This window comes from Festucalex cinctus, chromosome 1, assembly GCF_051991245.1.
Source record: "Festucalex cinctus isolate MCC-2025b chromosome 1, RoL_Fcin_1.0, whole genome shotgun sequence".
Classification (NCBI taxonomy): domain Eukaryota; kingdom Metazoa; phylum Chordata; class Actinopteri; order Syngnathiformes; family Syngnathidae; genus Festucalex; species Festucalex cinctus.
The window spans coordinates 12,921,777-12,946,466 of NC_135411.1; the positions used below are offsets into that span (position 1 = coordinate 12,921,777).

Here is a 24,690-nt window from a genome sequence, read left to right on the forward strand (position 1 = left end):
GTTTTTGTGCCCCTAAAGTTCATTTTAAAGGGGAAGTCAACCTTAAATATTTCTGACCAATATGTTATATGTGACCTCACTATTCTAAAAATAACATTCTGATGACTATTACATTTGTAGAATACGAGTTGTGCAGCAAAATCCAGCCATTTTTAATCATCTCATTTTGCCACTTGCTGTCGACAGAAGATGACATCACGGTTGCTCAGGCAACAACCAATCACAGCACACCTGGTTTCTGAAGCGGAGCTGTGATTGGTTGTTACCTGAAATGGCCGCCATGTGATAGAATTTTTTTTTATTGGGGGGGGTTGACTTCCTTTAAGAAAATAGTGGTGGCTGTTTTAAAGTGCTCCATAGAGTTGAGTGCGCACGTAGGAAATGAATCACTGACACACATACGCAGATATTTTTCTTATCCCAAACTTTACTCAAACAGTCGAGGGTTTACAAAGACAGACTTAATGCTAAGTTTCACTTGAGACCAAACGGCAACCAATCGCTAAGCAGTACGGGTATTATTTGACCCTCACTGACTATCATCCTCACCATGTTGGGACACAACTACTACTTTCTTACTTCATCTCTAAAACTAGCAGTCACCAGACAAAAATGAAGAAAAGTTGAGCTCTTTCGCGGCCACGTCCTCAGTGGAAGGTGATTCCAGGGAAACTGAGCCAAAGAGAACAAGCCGGAAAGCTGTTAAGAGTGCCTGAAAACCTGCCATTATTATCATAAATATAAATACATCTGAGGTTTTCGACAAGCCAAAAGGACAAAAATAGTTCATTTCCTCAAACTGAAGTCACCCGCATAATCAAAAATGATTTGTGATCTTTTAAGGGGGGGAAATAAGGCTCGAGTACATTTCTTGACTTTTCACAGGTGATTGCAAACAAATTGCGATGAATTTTATTGAGATGGGATGAGAGGGAAATTTCAGGCTTGTTGACACTCTCCACGTGTAATGTTGAACATCTTTGGGCAAATGCGACGTGTGAACTGGAGTGATTCGGTACATGTTTAACACTGCCATAGTTATGTTCATATCACTCTCTTTAAAAGTCACATGAAGGACAAAAATGAGAAAATGGCTTCTGAGATGCATATCAGGGGAAGGGGGGGGGGGGGACATCTCGCCTCAATAAGTAGTGCAACTTTTGATGGCTTCTACCCCTCCAAAAAATAAATTAAGGATAAGGAAATCTACAGAGCACGATATGAAAGTGTTATTCGAAGCACATCAAAGTCATTTAAGTCCCAGCCGTACTTTATAAATATGAAGCCTGGCAGGCCGTGGAAGCAAATGAGGGAGGGGCAGGACAAACGGACGTCACTCCATGATGGCCCGATATATGATGGGCTCGATGTAGTCCTCCCTGTACCGGGAGTTGATGACCCGTTGCCGCTTGGAGTTCTGTTTGACGTGATCCTGCGTGAAGAGCTCAAAGCGCATGTCCGACGCCACCGACTGCAGAGGGGAAGGGAAGAAAATTTGTACTGTGGACAGTACAAACTGGTATGTCGACAAATAGTCCGTCTGGGACTTACCAGTCGCGACTTGACCCGTTTGGGCAGATCTTCATCTAAAGTGTACACGTCTTCGCGCTTGACGGAAATTTGGGATTCGTCTTCAAATTCCACCTGAAAGGCAGAAGACGTGCATGTTGATTCACCTTTTGAGCAAATGTATTGTAACGTAGTTGAACCTTTTTCTGAACTTTTGTTTCATGTTCATCTTTTCATCATAAACCCAAATGTCTTCAGTATACAACAAAAACAAAGAAATTGACCTTGCTGTTCTAATAGTTTTGGAAGAGATTGAAATTAAACTAGAGGTGTCAAAATGAGCAGCCTACGTTAATCTTGAGTTTATTTAAAAGTTCATTTCATTATTTATTTATTGGTTTAAACGCTCGGTTAATGACTGTTCCTTACTTGCAAAGCCTGAAATGGGGGAATTCCAGTCGCAACATAATTTTGCAGTGATAAATTGAATAATAATGCATCGGTTTGTGGAGACAGGGGTCAAGTTGCATTTTACAATTTTAAAAATGTGCAAAATTTTACGTTACTTCATGATCAAGATTAGATAGCTATTAATATGAAAAGAAAAATGCACTGAACTGTCACCAATGTCTTACAAATGCAATTATGCCATCTAGTGGCAGAAAAATGACCAACACAAATCAATATCACCCATTTTTTACAGTACATCTTTTTCATTTGAACTCAATTTTATGAATTATGAAATTACTGTATCAATGACTAAACGATTCAGCCATATTTCCATGAGGTTTTTTTTCTTCACTTTTATGTTAACTAGAGTCTGAAAACTTAGGAAAAAACATTTTATTGTACATTTAGAACAGATATAAAATTTTAGATTAATAACGATTACAAATTTTAATCGCCTGACACCCCTGAATTAAACAGAAAGTAAAACTTTAAAGTGTTGGTGCATTATAATTCTGTTGTGCTCACCTTGGACACTAGGGGGCAGTATAATACAAAGCTATTAGGGGCCCCGCTGATTATACTGTCCAGTAAAATCTCATTTTTTTCAATGCTGTTCAGTAGGGATGTAACGATATCCAAACATCACAATACGATATCACGATATTGTGAGGAGGTTGGCGATATTTAAAAAAGGTCCCAAAAAAAAAAAAAAAAAAGCTCATATTAAGAAAAAGCACAATATTGTGATTTTGTAAATAACATCAATGTTATCAATATTATTCATATTATTATCAATATTATTATTATTAAGTTTTGTTATTATTGTTATTATTATGTTGGGTTGTTAATGCGCACACACATTGATTCCTCCACATATTGACTTGCTTCACAGGCATATTACATATGCCCTTTTCATCTGACAATTAGAGTAGATTTTAAACATAGAAGGGCCAAAACATCCCTAATGAAAATTAAATTGCACTAAAAAACTAGCCACCAGAGGGAACTGCACAAATGGAAATTAACCTGACCTTTTTTTTTTAACAGATGTGTTGCATTTAAATATCGTGAACATGACGACGACGATATCGTGGCAGTTTTAATATCACGATATCGCCGTTATCGTTACATCCCTACTGTTCAATAGGTATGGGCAGGAAGTAAATAACATGCATAACTGCTTTAACATTACTCTTTGTGAATTACATACAGCCTTCTAAAATCCTCTCATATGCCAATTAACACGACACAATGTTTGTATAAATGTTGCTAAGATTGATATTCATTCTTAGACTTATTAGATGAATTAGCTGCTACACAGCAAGAAAATTGTCCTACCAGGTACATAGGGATTGAGTGAGACGCCACAAACTTGGCTCCATACAACAACCCGTCGGTCCATCGCACCGACACGGTAGCGCCCTCTGCAGGCGGTCCAAGTCGCACGCAGTCCCGATTCTGGAAAGAGCAAACCGTCACGACGCGCAGAATGGGCCGGCGTCCAGTGCGAATGCGGCGCGACGCGGACTGACCTCGATGTCCTCCGGGAAGAGGTTGTCGCTGTACGAGCCGTCGTCGAACACCACCTCGTAGAAGGTGGCGGTGGTCAGTCCCACCACCTCGCTGTGGTAGTAACGCCCGTTTCGGTATTTACATATCACCCGCTGCCCCACCGACAGCTCTCGCATGGCGTCCTTGTTACGCTGTGGACCACAACACGTTTGTTTAGCTCACTCCATCGAGGCGCCAAAGCACATATTTTACATGAGATTAGACAAACAAAAAAAGTGACAAAAACAAAACAAAACAAAAAAAGGTTTCCGTAGAAGGTACGTTGCAGAACCTGTGCAATAAGTCAAAATATGTAATATTTAAAATTTTTTATAAAATCATCCGTAAGGTAAGTGTGAAATTATAGACAACTGTTTTGCTGCAAGTCAGTTGTAAAATTAAAAATTATAACACAACACAAGTCAAAACATTTTGTTATAATATGTTCTATGTATCGCCACTAATCTAAACATTGCATTCGTAGAATATTAATTAAGCAGGGGGAAAATAAATCTGATATTATGGTGACGTTATATTAGCTTTCTTTGAACTTAAAGGGATACTTCACTTATTTAGCCGATTACAGCAATAAAAAGTTAATATTTTGTCTATAATTCATTTGATAATTTCATTATTTTTCACGTACAATTAGTTAGTACCTTTAAAAACACATTTTGCAACTTGCTGTCGACTGAAAATGACATCACAAGGGCTCAGTGAACCAATCACAGCTCACACCTGTTTTCGCGGTTTGGTCATGTGACATTCACATGCTGAGCTGTGATTGGTTACCTGAGCCCTTGTGATGTCATTTTCAGTCGACAGCAAGTTGAAAAATGTGTTTTTAAAGGTACTAATTGTACATTAAAAATAATGAAGACATCAAATCTATTATAGGCAAAATATTAATGTTTGACTGCCAAAAATGGCTAAATAAGTAAAGTATCCCTTTAAAAACAAAGTTTTGGATATTTGGAAATCCTAAAAATCATTCATTTACTCATATAGATTTAATTAATGGTAGAAACTTTCAGTTGCGCAAATGCCTTCTGATTAATGTGCACTGCCCTTACAAAAAAAAGAAAAAAAAGAAAAAAGAAAAAAAAAAGATATGGTTTGGGATTGCAAACCTGTCGCCAACTTCTGCCAGCAGGTTGCTTCTGGTTTATCATTAATAACAACAAACTAAATGAATCCTCAAATTTTTATTTTAAGTAATTTAACTTCAATTAACTTAACTTATCACAATGTAAAAAGTTATTGGCTGGTCAAAAAGCAGCAAAAATAAATAAAATAAAATAATTGCATTAAGCTGGAAACCATACATAGTAATTCTCACTGTTACTTAACTTTTCTTGATATTATTTATTTGGAATTATTGATGGTGCAAATGAATAATGCAACTGCTACAACAACAACATTTTTGACTGCGGCAGCTGCGCTAATAAAAGGCAAACTTGATAGAGGTCTTTAACTTAATTTGTTTGCTGTTATCTATTGTAATTTAATTTACGTTTGTATGTATGTATGCATGCATACGGCATGTGTTTTGTTATGTATATAGGTTATTTAGATTTTGTATGTCAGTTTTATGTTAATCATTCCTTGTTGTCATTGTGTATTCCACAGTTTATATAATTTTTTTTAAAAAATAAGACTTCATTAAAATTTGTTTTACAATTTTTAAATGTGCCAGTGTGTACTAGTTAGCCCCAAGTAGCCCATAGGTCTGTTCTAAAAATAGCTCACCGGTGATGGGATACTTGGTGGGCTGGGTACTAGGAGGAATTGAACCAAGAAGAATTAACGTTTATTTAGTTAAATTTAACATGTTATACATCTATTAATGCACTAAATTTTCTACATTGTTAAAAATAAAATAGATTGTGTACAAGGAAAAAAAAACTAATAATTAAAAAAAAAAAAAGTGACTTCAGAGCTGTAATTTTAATGCCGTACGATTTTTGCTCATGGTTATCGTAGCCACTAGAATCTAATATTGCCCATGCCTAATGTGTCTTGCACTGTATGTAATATGAAAATGAAATGTGAGCTATGAATAAATTCTGAAGCTTCCTCCTCACTCTTGGATTGTGCCCACTGTTTTTAACTTGTGATGTGAACAATACACATTACATTCATCCATTCATAATACATTGCGAATTGACCAATAAGTAACCAGAGTTCCTATTTAGACTGTATTTAACTCATTCACTCCCAGCCATTTTCACAGAAGCAATCCCGTTCGCTCCCGGCTGTTTTACTAGATTTTGACTGATTTTGCAAGGCCCACAGAATATTGTGTTCTATTGCTATAAAAGCATGGAACCTATCAAAAGAAAGATTAAAGTCTCTTCTTTCATCAGGAAAAAAAAAAAAAGTATGTTTCTATCGGTTTCCGTTTTGCAGCAATTAGCATTAGAAAGGAGCTAAGTTTCATCAGTTTTCACAAATCTATTTAAAATTGTAAGTTAGCTTTTTTTTCTAGATGGCCCTGGTTGATCTCTTTTGCTCTGCTGCCACCTGCTGGCCGTTTGAGTAATAACTACCATTTCTGCAACCGTTCTTTGCAGTTGAGAGGCAGCATCAAAGCCTTCTGTATGTTCTAGCATTAAAAAAACAAAAAAACAAAAACGTATAAATACGTCTTTGGGACACTTGGAACATTAAAAAAACGTATTTATACGTTATTGGGAGTAAATGAGTTAAGGAGGGGGGGGGAAAAAATGTAGTCTAAATATGGGCATGTTTGTGATGGATCAAAAGCTCTATGAAATTGGAAACTACACAGCCGCTCTTTAGGCTGACCACGTTCCGGAACGTTTCTAATAACATTTGGACTATTCGGCCGCTACCTCAGCAATGTTGTTGGCTCTGTGGCGAGGACAGGTGATGAAGACGGTGAACGGCCAGTCGTCCGGGTGCATGAGGACGCCGGCGGCCTGCGCGCAGCTAGGGTGGAACGCCGTGGAGCAGCGGCCGTGGGAGCACTGGACGCAGCAGCCCGTCGACTCCCTCTTCATCCGCTTCCTGCAGAAAACGCATTTCTGCCAAAGGACAAAGAGTCACGCCGGGCGCGGGTGTCAAGGGGAAAGGTTTCAAGCGGTGGGGTAAAGTAAGGGAAGTGCCAACGGGAAGAAGGGGAAGGAAAGGAGGAGAAAGGAAACAAGCGGGAGAAAGACCAAAAAAAAAAAAAAAAAAAGGTTTCAAAGGGAGTAGTCAACCCGGACACACATGAACAACATTTTGCGGGATACTCAACAGCTTCCTTCTAATGTGAGACTGACATCATACATGCTTTTTATTAGACTATGATACTATTTAAAAGCCTGACTCAGCCTCCATTGAGATTTACAACAATGACAATGGAGGCAAGGCTGACGAATGGGTTCAAAGCACTGAATCATTCCCAGACATTTTCGTTTCACACCCACCTAGGGCTTAAACGATAAATCAAAAAATTTGATTCCAAAAAAGCTCAGTCAGAGCAAAATGTCATGCCTCAAAGTTTCAATTGCATGCATCACTTTGTAAAACTACTTTGTTAGTTTTTGGTTTTCTTTCAAGTTGAGTTCATGTAGTGCAAAAAAAAAAAAGGCAAAAAAAAATACATAGTAAAATATACCATTAGGCTAACAATTTATAATGCACAATCACTAGCCTAACAGTATTGCTAATTTGCTAGAGAGAGAGAAAAAAAAAAAGCAAACATCCTTGGATCCGTTCTTTACAAAACACCAGACAAAAAAAAAAAAAAAAAAAAAAAAACACTTCTGAGAGAGAACGTGAACCAAAGAGGGCAAAAAACGATGAGGACAGCAGTTAAAAAGGTAAATGACCATCATTTTTATTCTTTATTCTATTCTTTGTTTTTTACATTATGCACAACTACCATTTATTGTGCAATAATCTAATTGTAACGTATTTGTTACATGATTTGATGCATTTTTATGCTTTAGAAAACATTTATGTCTGAATTTTGGGAGGCTTGGAACGGATTAGGGCATTTACATAGAAAATGCGTCTCAACTTACAAAATTTTGTACTTAAGAATTTTCTTCCAGAACCATTTAAATTCGTAAATAGAGGTACCACTGTACATCATAGAGATGTGATCCCCACCAGTAGTTTAAAAGAAGACGAACGGGAAGCGACTGCGCCCTGCGATGACATCGTATGAGTTCGCTTTTGTAATACTTGATAAACTGTAGCGTTTTTTTTTCTTCTGTTTTCCATCTAAAATTGCATTCATATTCACTTCTTTAATTAATTCCGAAAAGATTTTTGTTTCGCCGTCCCCCCCCTCAAACATACCTTACTTTATCATCCGCCATTGCTTTGTGACCACAAACGTACGTGTAACATAATATCTGGTCAAAACGTGTACCCGGTCTTTGTCAGCGTTTATTCACATTTTCCTTTTTTTCCAATGGGCTTCAAAATCCACCCCCTCCAAGTGTAAAACGTTTTTTGCTAATTTGGGGCCCTCCTTCGAATTTGTATCGTTTCCATTCAGCTTTATTTTCACATTTCTTGAAAATTCGAATCAAATGGGTGGATGGAAACCCAACTACATTCAGCTGACTACGCTCATTCACCGACACCCATGTCACTCACCAGCGGAAAAAAAAACACTTGCAACTCACATGCATGTTATTATGGTTAATAAAGTAATTTCTGGGATAACCAGCATATAGATTAAGACTTCAGACCGTATTGAGGCCAGTTCATGAAAATGATAAAATATGACCCAATTACAAATCATTTCTATTCAAAACTCTATTGGAACCACTTTTTTTTTTTCGCTCACGATATAATGTTCTGCAATTCAATATTACAACTCTGCAGTTGCAAATGACCACCAGCATCGCGTGAATGTCAACATTTGTGGATTTAAGTGCAAGGATGTGATTCTACAGTATTAACTTGTAATGAGTTGAATCTAAAGAAATAGCCTTTAATGTCCTCATTTCAGTTTCCATTTGTGCCAACGTAAAATATTAAGAGTACCACTTTGTTTTCTACTTTGATAGTCAAATAACAGTCAATTCTCATCAAAATGATGATGATGATTATTATTATTCTAAATTATTGAAGCTTGTTTAAAAAAAAAAGAAAAAACATTACCCCTTTGAACAACTGACAATTTCCCCCCATTTTCATCATGAAGCCGAATTCATTTCAACAACACGAAGGATCCTGGAGAATCATTTATGATCCGTGCACTCTCAAGGGTCGGGGACTCTTACCAGTCTGAAGCGAGGCAGTGGGATTGCTGACAGATCGATGGGACGCCGCTCTGTGATGTTTACAAAGCGAGCTTCCAGCACAGTGATGGCGCACAGCACATGAACCCACCTGCCGCACGGACAAACATGACATTGACTCAAGACAAACAGAACAATGTCCAGGGTGCAATATTCTGCAGCATACCTACATTATTTAGGCAAGCACACATTCAGTTAATTCTTGTCTTTTTTTTTTTTTACTTGAACTTTTAACACAAGTGTGAGGGGGGGAAGAAAAATACATTTTACGCTCAAATAAACAATTGGACAATATGTTACATCCCTTTCAAATATTACCACAGTAAATTTTTGGGGGGACATTTTTAAATGTTTTCATTTGTATGTAGGGAATACATAACTTTTGACGGCTGGCCAATTGAAAGCTGTGTCAATGGGGTAAAAGTATTCAAGTTTTAACATCATTCATATTATGAAATTAGTCATGACAACAGGGGGGAAAAAAGCTCAAGCGCTGTCCCTTTAAAGGGAGGCACAGAATGAACCTGGAAAAAACCTCAGCACATAAAGGTGGTGTGAGGACAATGGCACTGAACAGCCCACTTTCTTAGCTATTAAAATAGCAAATATGAATATTTGTTCGGAAATTCTTCACATTTTGACAGAAAATAAACAGTAACCTCAACATGTGTCATAAGGCCACACTGCAAGAATCATGCATTGCAGCCTGGACTATATATCGACTTGTAAAGCATCTCCAGTCTTTAAAATCCGATGAACTGACAAACATGCCAAATCAAACAATCAAATCACAATCGCTGACGGGATTGCTGGGATTATTTACTTGTCATTGTTGGCTCGCTGCAGAGCTCCGCCTCGGAGAGAACACAGACAGCAATCCTAGTGCAAGAAAAAAAGGGAGGTTGACTCTGTTAAAAGAACTGAAATTAAAAGCCCCAATCAAGACAAAAATAATAATAATAATAATAAAATAATTTTTTGTTTCAGATTCAAAAATGAAAATCTAGATAGCAGTACTGTAATTAAATTCCTATTCCCATTGCACACTGTACTGCCCACTAGTGGTCACTTAAGATCATTAGTGGTGCAAATATTGGGCAATATTCCCGGATAGTTGCAGAAAAATGAAGCAGGAATGCTGATAACAACAGTTAAGATACCGCTCAAAAACAAAACGAGGAACAATGTATTCTACTAACAAAAACACACAACGGAAGGGAACACTCCCAGCAGGACATAAATAGGAGGAGCACAGCCAAGTTGACTTTTCATAGTGCCGTTTTACAGTAGATTACAATGATTTTTTTTAATTTTTTTTAAACCTGTGAGCGGTATGGGTTGCGTTTAAAACCTTCACAAAGCTCCATGTGGAACCTCGCTGTGTTTAAGTGAAGCTTATCAGCCTAACAACAACTGGCGATGAATAATTGAAAGGCCGGTTTCACAAACCTCAAAGGTGGCATCAGCTTCGCAGCGAGCACACAGCCAGTCATCCTGCTCTGCTTCCTCTCTCGTTACACCATAGCAACCTGAGACAGACAAGAACAGGTTTTTTTTGTTCCATTACATTTTTTCCCCTCTGTATATGGTGACTAGCTACTAGTGTTAATCTTATCAGCAATTGTAACATTTTGTCTCAGTTTTAGTCATTAATGTCATTAATATGCACAAACAATTATGGTTAACAGTGGAATATAAATTTAAATATCGTCTATTGATGTTTATGCGCAATGTAATATGGAATGGAACACCCCAATTTTTATTTAGTTTTTTTCGAGAACAGATAATATTTGCAGGCGCTTGCCATGGACATAACACCCACCAAGTGAGTATGAGTCACAGCGCCCAAACCACAAAGAAGGGAGGGGAAAAAAAACAAAAAAACAACAACAACAAAAAAAACTTCTTGATTATAACTGTTCATTATTGTGCGTGACCTTTCAAATTGTGAATGGTTGTTTCTACTTTATCTGTTGAATACTAGGTGTGTTTAGTGTTTTCATTTTTATTATATAGAGTAATTTTAAACTCAACTGTATGTTTTTGTTGAATTATTTGAAGAAGACTAGCGACCACTTTGCGGAAGCTAATGGGGATCCTGATAAAGAATAAGGAATACTTTTTAGTTTTCGTTGACGAAATGAACACTACTAGCTACAAGGCTTGCTTGTTTTCAAATATGAAAAGTGGAGCTAAGAACGAGCTTACTGGTGTGTACTCGAACGCAGCATTGAGAACAGCTGAGCAGCCGGCTGGTGCCGTCCTCTGTGATGTGAGGGTTGGACAGCTGGCCTTCCTCGCAATCGCTGGCCTTGTTGGTGTGCGTGTTGAAACACATTTCAGGAATGAGAGGTTTGGACCACTGGCGACCTTGGCGCTTCACCAGTGTCACACTGGAACTGCCGTTGCTGGCCTCAGACTAGAAAGGAAAACGTCAGTTTGCTTTTTAAGACCAGATTGATCAAACATATGTGATTGATGTGCATGTTTTTAACAAGACAAAAGCCTAAAATGGACTCGATGCATGGAGCGGTGTGACGTATTTCTGGGGGAAATCACATAATGTACCACCCTTCCCTGTAATGGCCAACAAATGTTTGTTTTTTTCATTGAATAGTTTAAAGGGGCTGTCTGCCGGATTCACTCAGGAAAATGCACTTTTTAAGTACAGGATGTACACACTTTAACTTTCAGTCTACGCATCTGTGTTTTTGTTAATCTTTTGTGGTAATTTCGTCCTGTTTGTTTATAGTTTATAGTTTAATTAAGGATTTAATTTTATTTTTTAAATTTCAGATAAACTTTTCTGTTACAGTTAATAAAGCTATTCTTTGTAAGTTGGTGCAGATTTCTTTTTTTATTCTCTTATACGTTAATAAGGATAGAGTGTTAAGCAGAGGTGTGCTTATAACAATTTTATAGACAAATGATACTATTTATAGGGGGGATGACAGAAAATAATTGAGAAGCACTGCATTATTACCATAAATGTGGGAGTGCTGCATGCATATTCTGGAAAAAGTGTTTACGCTGGAGTGAAAATGCAAATTTTGGCTCTGGAAACAGGTTTTCACAATAAACAATGACAGGACATGGTGAAGGTACCACATCACATTCTAGTCTCAAAAAATGGTGGCAGACGATAAAGTAAAGGTTAGTTTGAGGGGGACAATTATTATTTCTGGAATTAATAAAATAGAAAACAATCGTTTGCTCAGTCAGCTCAGACGCTCCCACATGATGTCATCTCATGGCGCAGTCTCTTCTCCTCTCAATATTCAGAAAATAATAACAAATGGAAACAGGCAGAAGTTGCATGTTCGTTGTGCACATTTTCACTCAATGAATTTCCATTTCATTCAATGGGAAAAGATGATACAAGATTTTTATTTATTTATTTTTTTTAGTCACAAGTGACGTCATGGAATGTAATCTACTCCAATGCCTCCTTGCCTCTCTAGATGGAACAACAGTGTTGAATAGTAAGAGGAAATTGATGACGAGCTAGTAAGCTAATCTAGCTCACCTGGTGGTGGGTGTAGAAAAGCAGGCAAATGGAGCAGTAGGGCGCCTGTTCCCCCATTCTCTTATTGTACTCCCACTCCACGTGGGGGTCGAAAGGCTGACACTGCCACAGCCGCCTGAGCGGCTTTGCCCACTCCTCCTTCTCCTCTTGCTCCACCGCCACATCCTGATACATGTCTACAGAGCGGGATGAAAGGAAAACATACACTGAATCCGTTTGGACTTTTTAAGTGTCTCTGTAAGGTCAGTTGTGCTCACCATCATCACTGTACGTCTCTCTGAAGAGCGGATGGTGGCGTGAAAGTTTTCGGAGCTCTTCGTGCTGCTGTTGCTTGGCGACCACTGACATGCAGTAGGACTGTTCTTCTGACACCTGGTGGTGAAATTATATTTAGCAAGGCAAAGCCTACCTGTGAACAAATCTGGGGCCACTCACAGGGCACATATTGAGAAACTATTCACATTCACTCCCCTGGATATTTCAATTCGATTGAGACGAACCAGTGTTGGAAGCGCTGTACTGGCAATGCAATATTTTCATATTACATTTTAGTACTTACATCGTGACTATGAGCAATCACCCTCATGTGCATTGGCTGTTTGACAGGAATGGTGTCTTTGAAGACGACAATGCCACTATCCAAAAGAGGGCACTGGCTTGTCTGTTGTTTGGAATAAGATACATACAATTAAGCACACTTTTGGCAAGCTCCTAATGGAACATTTGGTAGAGCTGCGTACTGTTTCTAATTTCCTCAATTGATTCACAAGAGTTCAGTTTGATTTGATTTCTTTTCACAATTCAATTTGATTCATTTAAAAGGGATACTTGACTCACTGAGCTATTTTCAGCAGTAAAAATGTCATATTTTGTCCGATAATGACTTCATTATTTTTCATGAACAATTTTTACCTTTAAAAAACAAATGTTTCCGCTTGCCATCGACTGAAGATTACATCATCTGTGCCGAGGAAGTAGGTAACAACCAATCATGGCTCAGTTTGCTGGCCAAACTAACCTGGGACCTTGGGGATCGTATTTCGTGCCATGTCATGTGGAAATGTGTGTTAAGACAAAAAAAAAAAAAAAATGTCTGAATCATTGAATTATCAACTTTAGAACTTGAAAGGACAATAACAAAATCAAATCAATAACAACGTGTAATCAGAATAGAATACTAAGAACAAATACTGACTGTTCCTGTTTTGGCCTCTTGGGGGCAGTGTGGTACCGTGCATCCACGGCGTACACGCTTAAAGTGAGTAGAGAAGAAAGTTGCGATTGAATTCTGTTAAAAATAGCTTCTTTTTCACCAAGTGAGAAGAATTTGTGCCTTTGTCTAGTGTTATCTCATCTGAGGGTACGTATTCCCACAAGATTTGTGTGTGGATATTCGTTATTTGAAACAAAAACACTCCCCAAGTCAATGTTAATGTCCTGTTATCACTTGCTAACATCCTGTTAGCGCTAGGCTAGCGATATTTTGAAAACGAAACATGATCGGCGGCCGATTAATCAGCCAAGCCCTAAAAAAAATAAATAAATAGTGCACAAAAAAAGAAAGCAATTTACATTTTTGTGCATGCCGCCTTTATGGTAGAAATGAAACCTTAATACAGACCTTTCTTTTGTTTTGGTGTTTCGATGTCTCCATTTTGTTGACCTGGGTGGGCTCAGCGTCAGCCTTCACCGCTACATCCTGAACATCAACACACATGGAAACACCTGCCATGTGGCCTTTCTCCACGGAATGTTCCGTTTGCGTGAGCTCCGTTTGGCTGAGCGATATTCTCGATTCCGGCCTGGACTCCGGCGCGCGAGACGCAGTCGGCGCGGCGACCGCGAGCTGCGGCTGACGAGGCTGATGCTCTCTGGCGTAGCTGTGCACCTGCAGCATGGTGTGAACCTGCGGCTTCTCTCGCGGGTAATTGTGCACCTGCAGGATGTCTTTTTGAGTGAGGGTCCGATGGAAGAGCAAGCTGGCCACACCCATTTTACGGGAAGACTGCCCCGTGCCGCTCGTCCACGTTGGCGTCGCCGTGGCTGATAGGTCGCCGTTTTGGGAATAGGATGAAAATGCGGGCGCGCGAGTCTTGGTGTAGTGCGGAGTGTGTCCCGAGTCGCCCCGGTGAAACGGATCTATCAGTGTGAGCTTTGTTGGCGTGACAACCAACTTTGGTGGGCCTGTCAATAAAATCAGTGCGTAATCAGTCAAAGCAGATGACGGAAAAACGGCATTTTTTAAGGAAAGTGTAACACCCGTTAGCACATTATACGCACCTTTATTTCGCTTGACATCCTGTGGAGACGAACGCGGGGGCAAAAGATTTAGTCTCGGCCGTTTGGCGTACTGCATCATTTCCTCATCTGTGTCGTTCGGAACAACCTCGTCGGGCAGCTGCAAACACACCCTGTGTCTCTTGGTCTCAATTCTTTGGAGTGGACTAAAGATAAAATTCAGAAATATGTTAAATACAAGACATTTTGAGCCCTCCATTTCATGACCATAATAATTTTTCTCCCATTAAAACCCTAACGTAGTATATGATCTGACACATGCATTGCACGGATAATCCATTAGAGGGCAGTATCACCCAGCTGATGGCTTTTCCAGCGACCTTGAAAGATCGCCCCAATTGAGAAAGATACTTATTAATAGTGGGAAATGTTCTTTCTGATTTTTGGAAATATTATGTTTGATATGTCTGTTTATTATAATATTTTTGACAGTTAAAAATGTACGAATTTAAAGCATTGTGACCAGATGTCTCAAATATGACACAAATCAAAAGTCATATGTGGAAGTTAATTTTTATATAAAAAAAAAAAAAAAAAAAAAAAAGTTTAATCAAAAGGACCGATTTTTTTTTCTATATTTTTTTTATTTACAAAAAATCAGAATTTTCTCATACATTTCATGGTTCAGGCTTTATAAGGTTGAGGAGACTTGAAAGAAGTTGATTATTTTAATGAAAAGTCAGACATGACCCTACTAAAAGTTAAATCTGGGGTCTCAAACTTGCGGCCTGGGGGCCATTAGCGGCCCACAGAATTATATTTTGTGGCCCCCTATTTTGTGACTGCGTCTCCCACCTTTTTTGTCATGTAGTGTTTTGGATTTTGTTTCATTTTAATCACTTATGGGCTACCATAACTCAGGCTCATGGCAGCTTTTGGCAAAATGTCAAAATATCCTGTCACGCAGCCTCAGTCATGTCTTTTTCAAAACTTGCCATAAAGAGAAATGTTAGCGACGAGAATAGCCAATTTCAAGATCGGGAGACAGATACACTTTTTCTGCATTTGATGCTCCTCTGAGGGAAACTATAACTACTATGCAGCCCGCAATGAAAATAAGTTTCACCCCTCTGTTAAATAAAGCTGACCGGCTATTTACATAATAGATGTGACAAACCTCTTCCGCTCCACATCATCCCGACCGCTATCGATGGAACAGCTGCTAGTATTGTAGATGATATTAAAAGAATCGCCCAGGAATTCCTTCGCCTCCGGGGTGGGCCTGGAGTGGTCGATGGGCGCCATATCACGCCCCGCTAGCCACTGTTCGTATCGATCTGGCTGGAATTTCTTGACAAAAACGTCCATGGAGATCTTCACCATGTCCTTGCGGCATGAGCACTGAGAGAAAAGCATTAAAAAAAAAAGTGACAATTTAATCATCCACAGTCTTCACTCTTCACTTTGAGATGCTGTTGTGTAGCAGAAACCGTGACTTATAATAAACCCCCTTTATCGCTGTGGATATGTTCAATAACTTCCAACTATAGATGAAAATCCACAAGAGAGACACTAGATAATAAAAGAACAGTTGTAGTAGACTAGTAGAGCAAAAAGAGCAAATGAATTGGGAATTTTCACTGCACTCTTTAATCATTCTCACCAAAACTGCTTGCTTGCCGTATTCAATCCACCGCTGGGTGGCAAAGTTGGTGGATTCGGCACAGTTGAAACCATGGTTGAAGCCAGCGTGATAAGCATAGGGGAACGTGACCATGAACTCACCAGCATATTGGGTAATCTAAGGGATGGGGTATAAAACCATTCAATAATTTCATGATTTAATGGTGCCTGTTTCGAGCTTGGCAAAATGAAATGATACCTTTTCAAAGGGAATGCCGTATTTCTTCAGTATTGAAGGTGATATCAAGGTCATTTTATGCCTCAAGAAGGCTTCACAGGTTTGAGCACTGCCAGAAAAGAAACCTATAGCGACATATGTTGAATGTTAGAACCACAGTGGTTGGAGGGGGGAACACATAAATGTTGAAATAAATACTGCACTGATATCGAACCTTGAGCCAGACGCTCAAATCTTCTCCCATGCTCAGGAGGGACACAGTACCTGCAAAGATTTAAACGCATCTTGTCACTGAAGATCCCATTGGACTTTTGAGAAACAGCATTTATTGCTACCTTTATTTTTGTATTTCATTTTATTTATGTATTTATTTTTTACCAGGATTTTGGTTCTCCGAAGTGCAAGTAGTTTATACTGTAGAGGTCCATGTCCTCAGTGTGCCATGCAAAGGTGGTCTTCCACATACCAAAATACAAGTAGGGTGTATTGACACCCTCAATCGTGATGCCACTTTCAGATTCCACCGTGTCCAAAATGGTATTTAGATGACAAATGTTCCACTCTTTGACTTCCTGCAAAAAATGCACAATAACATAATAATGAATGATGAATATCATACCAATTTGTGTAAACTAAAAACTAATACTACAGTGTCCCCAAAGTCATTCTCTTTTCTTTCTATTTCGCTTTTCATATGAATGATACTTGAAACAAAATAGACTATATTTGAACATTTTACATGTCGGTCTTTCTGGCTGTTAGAGGACATACATTCATTATTACAGTAAGGTTACAATCTCAGACAGGTGACTGGAAGTTTCTCTTTGATCAACAGTCGCACAAAATATGAAAGGGCACAAAAGATGAAAGAGTGTTCCTCTTGTTAATCAACATCATTTGTTGTAGCCCTTTAACTCATTCACTCGCAGCCATTTTCACAGAAGCAATCCCCTTCACTCCTCGGCTGTTTTACTGGATTTTTTTTTTTTTTTTTTTTTTTTTCCTAGGCCCACAGAATATTGTTTTCTATTGCTATAAAAACATGGAATCTACCAAAAGAAAGATTAAAGTCTCTTCTTTCATCTGAAAAAAAATCTGTTTCCATTTTGCAGCAATTAGCAATTGAATATAGCTAAATTTCATCATTATTCGCAAATCTATTTAGAATTTTGAGTACCGCAATTGAGCTCCCCCCCCCCCCCCCAACATGGCCCAGGTTGATCTCCTTTGCTCTGCTTCCACCTGATGGCCATTTGAGTAATAACTACAATTTCTTCAACTGTTCTTTGCAGTTGAGAGGCTAAATCAAAGCCTTCTGTATGCTCTCGCTAAAAAAAAATAAAAAAATAATAAAAATAAAAAAATATAATTTTTTTATAAATACGTCTCTGGGACACTTAAAACATTTAAAATAGAATGTATTTATAAGTTTTTGGGAGCAAATGAGTTAAGTTGCAATTTGAGCCAGTTTACAATTTAAAAAAAATAAATACAAATCTTTAGTAGAAACTATTATTCTGGCTCATTTTTATAACTGTTCATGATGTAGCACCATTTAATTTTATGTACATTAGATTTGAATACAGACCATTTGCATGTACATTGTATTGTCCTTTATTTCTCAAAACAGAACAGTGATAAATTGGAAGGATATATAACGTCAACTCACCGGATTGTATAAACTGCCACCAACGTCAGCCCCATAAATTGGAGGATTAAATGTCACATTCTTCCAGTACTTCCTTTCCAGTTCATCAAAATCATCATAGTGAGGGCTACAGAACCTGCAAAAATGGACAAAAGAAATGTAATAAATCCATCCATTTTCTTAACCGGATTAACAACAGGTAAAATGTGGAAGTGCCGTCTAATTTGTTTTACTTACTTGTCACTGTTAGCAAGCTTGCGGAACTCTGAAACAGACATCGACTTCTTCTGAATGTTGTACTGAGTGAAAAGGCCCGACTGGCCTGTCACCACCTGCTGAATTGGTGCAGGAATCACCAAATTGTCTATATCATCATACGAGTGTCTGGGCTTCCATTCCTTTGGTGGAACCACCTACAAGTAGGGGGGAAAAACAAACCCATTACTGGCTCATCCAAGAAGTGTTATTAGGCTTAACATATTCTGATCTCTTGATTAACTCATTCACTCCCAGCCATTTTCACAGAAGCAATCCCGTTCGCTCCCGGCTGTTTTATGGGATTTTGACTGATTTTGCAAGGCCCACAGAATATTGTGTTCTATTGCTATAAAAGCATGGAATCTATCAAAAGAAAGATTAAAGTCTCTTCTTTCATCAGGAAAAAAAAAAAGTATGTTTCTATCCGTTTCTGTTTTGCAGCAATTGGCATTAGAAGAGAGCTAAGTTTCATCAGTTTTCACAAATCTATTTAAAATTGTAAGTAATTGAGCTTTTTTTCTAGATGGCCCTGGTTGATCTCCTTTGCTCTGCTGCCACCTGCTGGCCGTTTGTGTAATAACTACAATTTCTGCAACCGTTTTTTGCAGTTGAGAGGCTGCATCAAAGCCTTCTGCATGCTCTAGCATAAAAAAAAATTAAAAAAAAACCTTTTAAATACGTCTTTGGGACACTTAGAACATTAAAAAACGTATTTATACGTTATTGGGAGCAAATGAGTTAACTAGTCATTGTTTGTTTGTATGACAAATTCAAAAATCACTATTAAAGAGACACAAAAATAAAAATAGCCACTGTCACTTCCAGTACAATTGTTGCACAAAGTTGTTCAGTATCAAGCACATACCTTGGCCAGGCCAGCTTTGTGTGCTCCCTGCGACTCCATGTAGGCGACGTAACGGCTGAAGTTCTTGAACTCCTCAACAGTGGGGTAAAATGTCATGATCCCCTTGGAGCCATGGTTTTGGGAGCCTGTATCTGACGCCATCCCCAAATTGATGCTGATTTTGAAGAAGACTTTGGTTACACATAGAAATATGAAAAAATTTGTTGACTGTCGTCATTTCCTGTTCCAGGTTACCAGAGAGATTATCAGGTGTTGCGAGTGGAAATGATCCAATTTCACAGAATTTTTCAAAATCACAATTTGTTCATTACAAATTTCTTGATCATCAATCTAAACAGCGACACATGCAGGCAGAACAATTAAATGTTCTTCCATTAGATGGCAGAAGGTGCAGTTAATCTGTTGACAGCCCATAACAGAGCAAGTGAAGGTTACTTGCGATTACATCAGCTTGTGTTTAATTAAACAGCCCCAGATCTAATACTGACGAGTAAATTGAGATGTTTTTTTATCATATTTATACTTTGATATTTTTCAAAATGATTTTTTTAATGGAAATTTTGCGTTGTGGCTTAATACAGAATGGCATATTAATATTTAGTTCACAAGCATTTTAAAACACGTTTAGAAAATAATTCAAGGAAGGCTTGATTGTTTTTTTTCTTGTGCTAACTGAATAAACCTTGTGATTCGTGTTTCGCCATTTGTGATTGTTTTCTTGTATCGTTATTAGCTTTATAATTTGATTTGTAAGTCGTGATACATTAATTAATATTCAGGTATTGGTCGTACTCATAAATTACAAACATGCTTGGGCCCCTTAAAAACCCCCACTATAATTATAAAGTTATTATTATTATCATCATCATCATGTTATTTTAATTATTAGGAAGGAGGAGCTAACACATTGCCCGTATCTGATTGGTTAGACCTGCGTCTCTTTAACTTGATCCGACCAGTCGGCTAGCGTTAGCTCAAAAGCTAACTCGCCCGAGCCTTATTCTTTACCTACTGCAATCATAATTGTCCATCGGTAGCAATGAACAACATCGAGTTACCCTCTTGCTTCCGCCTATCTCACATTAGCAAATGCTATTCACGCACAATCATGATCACAAGAGGCTAGATAGTGGACACCTTGCATGGGTTAAGACTATTTTCAGTAACACTACTTTTCATCCCACAGACTTTACATTTAAACAGAAGACTGGACGGACACGGGCAAAGAAAATTTAATAGTTCTGACAATATGTCTTGATTAAATGTCAAATGACAGCCATCCAACTTCCGAAATGCTTATTTATTACTTTCTTTATTTCTCAATAACTCAAAAAGTGTTCCGGGAATTAAACTGCGCCCCAATGCAAGCACAGGCTTGAGCTGTCGTTGTAGCAGTCCGGGGCGACCGAAGCTAACAGATTAGCATTTTTGACTTGACGAGCTTCTCGATTCTCGTAAAGTCCGTTTGGTTACTCACCTCTTATTCCCCCGCGGACAAAATAATCGTCACCAGTGATGTTTGTTTTCCGTAATCAACGATTCACGCGGCGATAGGCATCGAGGAGAACGGACAATTTCGATGTGAGTGCAACGCGAACCTCCATTACCTCAGATGCGGACGCACAACGCACGAATGGCGGATGTTGTTTACCACATCACGCACCGGACACGTTCAGCCAATCAGAGCACGGATGATGGCGACGCCGTGCCTGTACGTTGTTTCCACTGACCTGCATATTTGACTGGATAGTCGAAAGCCCATACACGCCCGGGCAAGCCGTTGAAGTCACAGGGCGGCCATTTTACTCCTCCCATCTCTCAAGCAGAATACTGCGTAATTATGTACAGATTAGACATATACTACCCCTAGCAAAACGTATGGAATCACCAGTCTTGGACGAGCATTCACTCAGACGTTTTATTCTGTAGATCAAACTCAGATAAAAAGCATGAAACGTAATTTTTCAAGATGACAATGCATCATGCCACAGAGCAAAAACTGTGAAAGCATTCCTTGGAGAAAGACTCATCCAGTCAATGTCATGGCCTGCAAATAGCCCAGATCTCAACCCAATTGAAAACCTGTGGTGGAAATTGGGAAGAAAAAAAAAAAAAAAAAAAGGCTCCGACCTGCAAAGATGATCTGGCAACTGTGCAATCAAAGAGAGTTGGCACCAGACTGATGAAGAATACTGTTTGTCACTCATCAAGTCCATGCCTCAGAGACTGCAAGTTGTCAGAAAAGCCAGAGGTGGTGCAACTAAATACTAGTCATGTGTTTTGATTGTTTTTTTTCATGATTCCATATTTTTTCCTCAGAATGGAGTGATTCCATATTTATTTCCCTGCACTTGCTCTATAAAAGTAACATTTACTGACCAGCACAATGTTTTTTTTCTTCATTTCTTTTAGTGTTTTAGTGTGAAAGCCAAGATGTTGCACTTTGGAATGACCTCACGACTGTTTCATGTTTTTTTTATCTGAGTTTGATCTACAGAATAAAACGTCTGAGTGAGTGCTCGTCCAACACTGATGAGTCCATACTTTTTGCTAGGGGGTTGTACAGCTTGTAGGCAGTAGGTATATGGCCGGGGGTGGGGTGGGGGTGTTTGTGGCGGGTTGGTCACTATTTTTTAGCAAATAAATAAATAAATAAATAAATAAATAAATAAATAAATGAATAAATACATAAATAACAAGTGGACGCCGGTATGTGCTGCTTTGAAAGCCTCTTTTTCTTTTATCTCTCAGTTCCTTAGACCCCAATATTATTACTATTTGGCAGAGGCATCTTCTGTTCAGTTATAATTCTTTAATAAAAAATAAATAAAAATGTACACGTTTCCTCCTGTAAACATCATTAAGCATAAAATTTATACATCTATTTAAGGCAAGTTGTAACGTCTGAAGTCCTCTTATTTAACAAATTAAAAAAAAAAAAATCATAAATCATGCTGTTTCTACTAAGTACTGTTCTTGGGAGGAGCAATATGGCGGCCTCGCGACTTCAAAAGTCTTGGCCGAGCGGCTATCCAGTCATATATTCAGATCAGTGGTTGTTCAAAAATGTGTCAATAAAAAAAAAAAAAAAAAAAAAAAAAACACTACACAGTCGCACTCACACGCAACGGCGAGGAAAATGGACAGACGCAAACGCTGGAGTTCTTTCGACGACAGCAGGGAAATGGGCAGCTACAAAGAGAGTAGACAATTCAAGTTCTTAAGAACGACGAGTAGCGCAAAAGAGCTGTACAACCAACGGTACAACGAACCATACAACCAACGGTACAACGACGAGCCGTACAACGAACCATACAACCAACCGTACAACGAGGAGCCGTACAACGAGCAGTCCAATGAACGTCACAAAAAGAATTACGGTAAACCTCGCACGATGAATTACAACGAACATTACAACGCACATTTCTCTGCGCCGATCGCCGCCGGACCGAGCCGCTTGGAGAGCGACGTTAGCTTGCAGCGCTTTCCCAGAGAGCCCGACGTACAGGGGGCGCCGTTGAGCCACAATAAGACGGATGGAATTTGCTGTTGCCCGGCACACGGAGGAAACATGTGCCCCACGCTGGCTGCTGCCCTACCAGGCCTGCTCGGTGTCGCAGCCGCCGCCGCCGGAGGACAAGGCTGCGGCATGATGAACCCATTCCTGCGTTTTCCCGCCAACAAAAACACTGCTGCTACACCTGCGCCTATTCTTTTCCCCAATTTCAACATGATGGACCCGGTGCAGAAGGCGGTGATCAAGCACACGTTTGGTGGCCGCGCCGGCAGAGGCTCGGCCGCGGCGAAGCGGAAGCAGCCAGGCAAGTGTGGCGTCTGCCAGGTCAAGTTCAACTCTGACTCGCAGGCGCAGGAACACTACCGAGGCAGCCGCCACGCCAGGAACCTGAACCTGAAGCTGCAGCAGAGCAAGAACAAGCCCAAAAAGCTGCCAGTCAAGACTGCCGCCAAAGACGGCTCCAGCGGGTCGGCCCCTCCCACTGGCGAATTGGGGGCGGAGCAGGCCAAGAAGTCGTTCTACTGCTCGATCTGCAAACTGTCCGTCAACTCGCTCGTGCAGCTGGACGAGCACAATTCAGGCACCAAGCACAAGGCCATGTTGGACGCTGACCGGAGCAAAGCAGGCCCGCAAGCTGGCGTCAAGTCGGGTCGCGCCGGTCCATCTTCAAAGGCTTCCGGTCCTCAGAGCAAAACCTTCCAATGCCAAACCTGCAACCTCCAGCTCAACTCTGAGATTCAATTCAAGGAACACATCTCCAGCAAGAAGCACCAAGACTGTGCGGCGGGCAGGCCCAAGCTCAACAAAAGACGACGTTTGGAGGTGACCACGTCCTCCGATTTGTCGTTGCCGCTGCAGGGCTCCGCCTCTTCGTCCTTACCCTGTCCTGCGCCCGGACCAGTCGGCGACAGCAAGGATTCTGCCGGACCAGTCGACGACAGCCAGGATTCTGCCGGACCAGTCAACGACAGCCAGGATTCTGCCGGACCAGTCAACGACAGCCAGGATTCGGCCGAACCAGTCGACGACAGCCAGGATTCTGCCGGACCAGTCGGCGACAGCCAGGATTCGGCCGAACCAGTCGACGACAGCCAGGATTCGGCCGAACCAGTCGACGACAGCCAGGATTCTGCCGGACCAGTCGACGACAGCCAGGATTCTGCCGGACCAGTCGACGACAGCCAGGATTCTGCCGGACCAGTCGACGACAGCCAGGATTCTGCCGGACCAGTCGACGACAGCCAGGATTCTGCCGTCTTCCCGCCCGACTGAAAAAAGGAATGCTGGGACGACGTCGTGTAGTTTGAAAGTTCTTCCTGTTCAGCCCAGATATTTTATTTTTTTTAACTTTTTTTTTGTTGTTTTTTTATTAACCATATTCAAAAATACAAGTACACAAAGAACATGGTATATAATGTTGAACAAACATGCTAGGGGGTATACAGCTATACATAAGTCACCTACATTCAAAAAGTTTATGAGTACAAATACTGATAGTTTCTTTTTGTTTAGTGAGCTATTAATAAATATACGATAGTATCATTATGAAAGTGTTTAGTGTGTTTTTTGGTTGCTGTATTTGAATTTGTGGAGATAGGATTTAACTAAAATGATCAACAACTGTATAATAAACTATACATCCATTTTTTGCTGTCTATAATAAAATAAAACATTCTCCCATTTTAAACCATAGTCCTTGTGGAAGTAATAAATCCACAAAAGTCCTTCAAAAAGTTGTAGCTTTCTTCTTTGGGGCCATGATGTGGGAAAAAAAAGAGGGCAAAAAAGCCAAAGATACTCAAGCGCTAGCACTAGCTAAAGGCTAAATAGCGGACGAGGGGAAAACACTGCAAACTATATGGCGAACGAGGTGCCAAAATGGTGGACCGGGCGTCACCGTTCTAAAGTCAAACCGCCTTAGGTCGGGTGCGCCTTAACTCAAGGACTCCCTGTATATGTTTCCATAGGACTGGGGAGAGAAACAGATCATATATTTGATT

The 24,690-nt window shown here is 39.7% G+C and overlaps 2 protein-coding genes across 5 annotated transcripts; one reads left to right on the forward strand and one right to left on the reverse strand.

The window, feature by feature from the left end:
- Window positions 1-407: 407 nt before the first annotated feature.
- On the reverse strand, window positions 408-22,519 carry kdm4ab (lysine (K)-specific demethylase 4A, genome duplicate b). 4 transcript variants are annotated; one of them, XM_077517530.1, is made up of 23 exons: window positions 22,296-22,519; window positions 19,174-19,327; window positions 18,288-18,463; window positions 18,072-18,186; window positions 16,781-16,974; window positions 16,617-16,666; window positions 16,424-16,527; window positions 16,205-16,342; window positions 15,719-15,942; window positions 14,584-14,747; window positions 13,925-14,487; window positions 12,863-12,964; window positions 12,561-12,675; window positions 12,304-12,479; window positions 10,986-11,196; window positions 10,227-10,306; window positions 9,601-9,656; window positions 8,760-8,868; window positions 6,366-6,557; window positions 3,492-3,662; window positions 3,298-3,417; window positions 1,552-1,644; window positions 408-1,471 (listed from the first exon to the last, which is right to left on the reverse strand). In XM_077517530.1, the coding sequence occupies exons 2-23, from the start codon at window positions 19,312-19,314 to the stop codon at window positions 1,334-1,336; spliced, it is 3,432 nt and encodes a 1,143-aa protein (XP_077373656.1). In that variant the 5' UTR covers window positions 19,315-19,327; window positions 22,296-22,519; the 3' UTR covers window positions 408-1,333. The 4 variants fall into 4 exon arrangements, with proteins under 4 accessions (XP_077373656.1, XP_077373649.1, XP_077373639.1 ...); XM_077517523.1 differs by lacking the exon at window positions 22,296-22,519 and adding an exon at window positions 20,651-20,944 and having other exon boundaries at window positions 19,174-19,343; XM_077517513.1 differs by lacking the exon at window positions 22,296-22,519 and adding an exon at window positions 20,651-20,840.
- LOC144016416 (uncharacterized) lies at window positions 22,277-24,377 on the forward strand. Its single transcript, XM_077517556.1, has one exon. It carries the CDS (start codon window positions 22,313-22,315, stop codon window positions 23,960-23,962), a length of 1,650 nt encoding a protein of 549 aa, XP_077373682.1. The 5' UTR covers window positions 22,277-22,312; the 3' UTR covers window positions 23,963-24,377.
- Window positions 24,378-24,690: the final 313 nt, after the last annotated feature.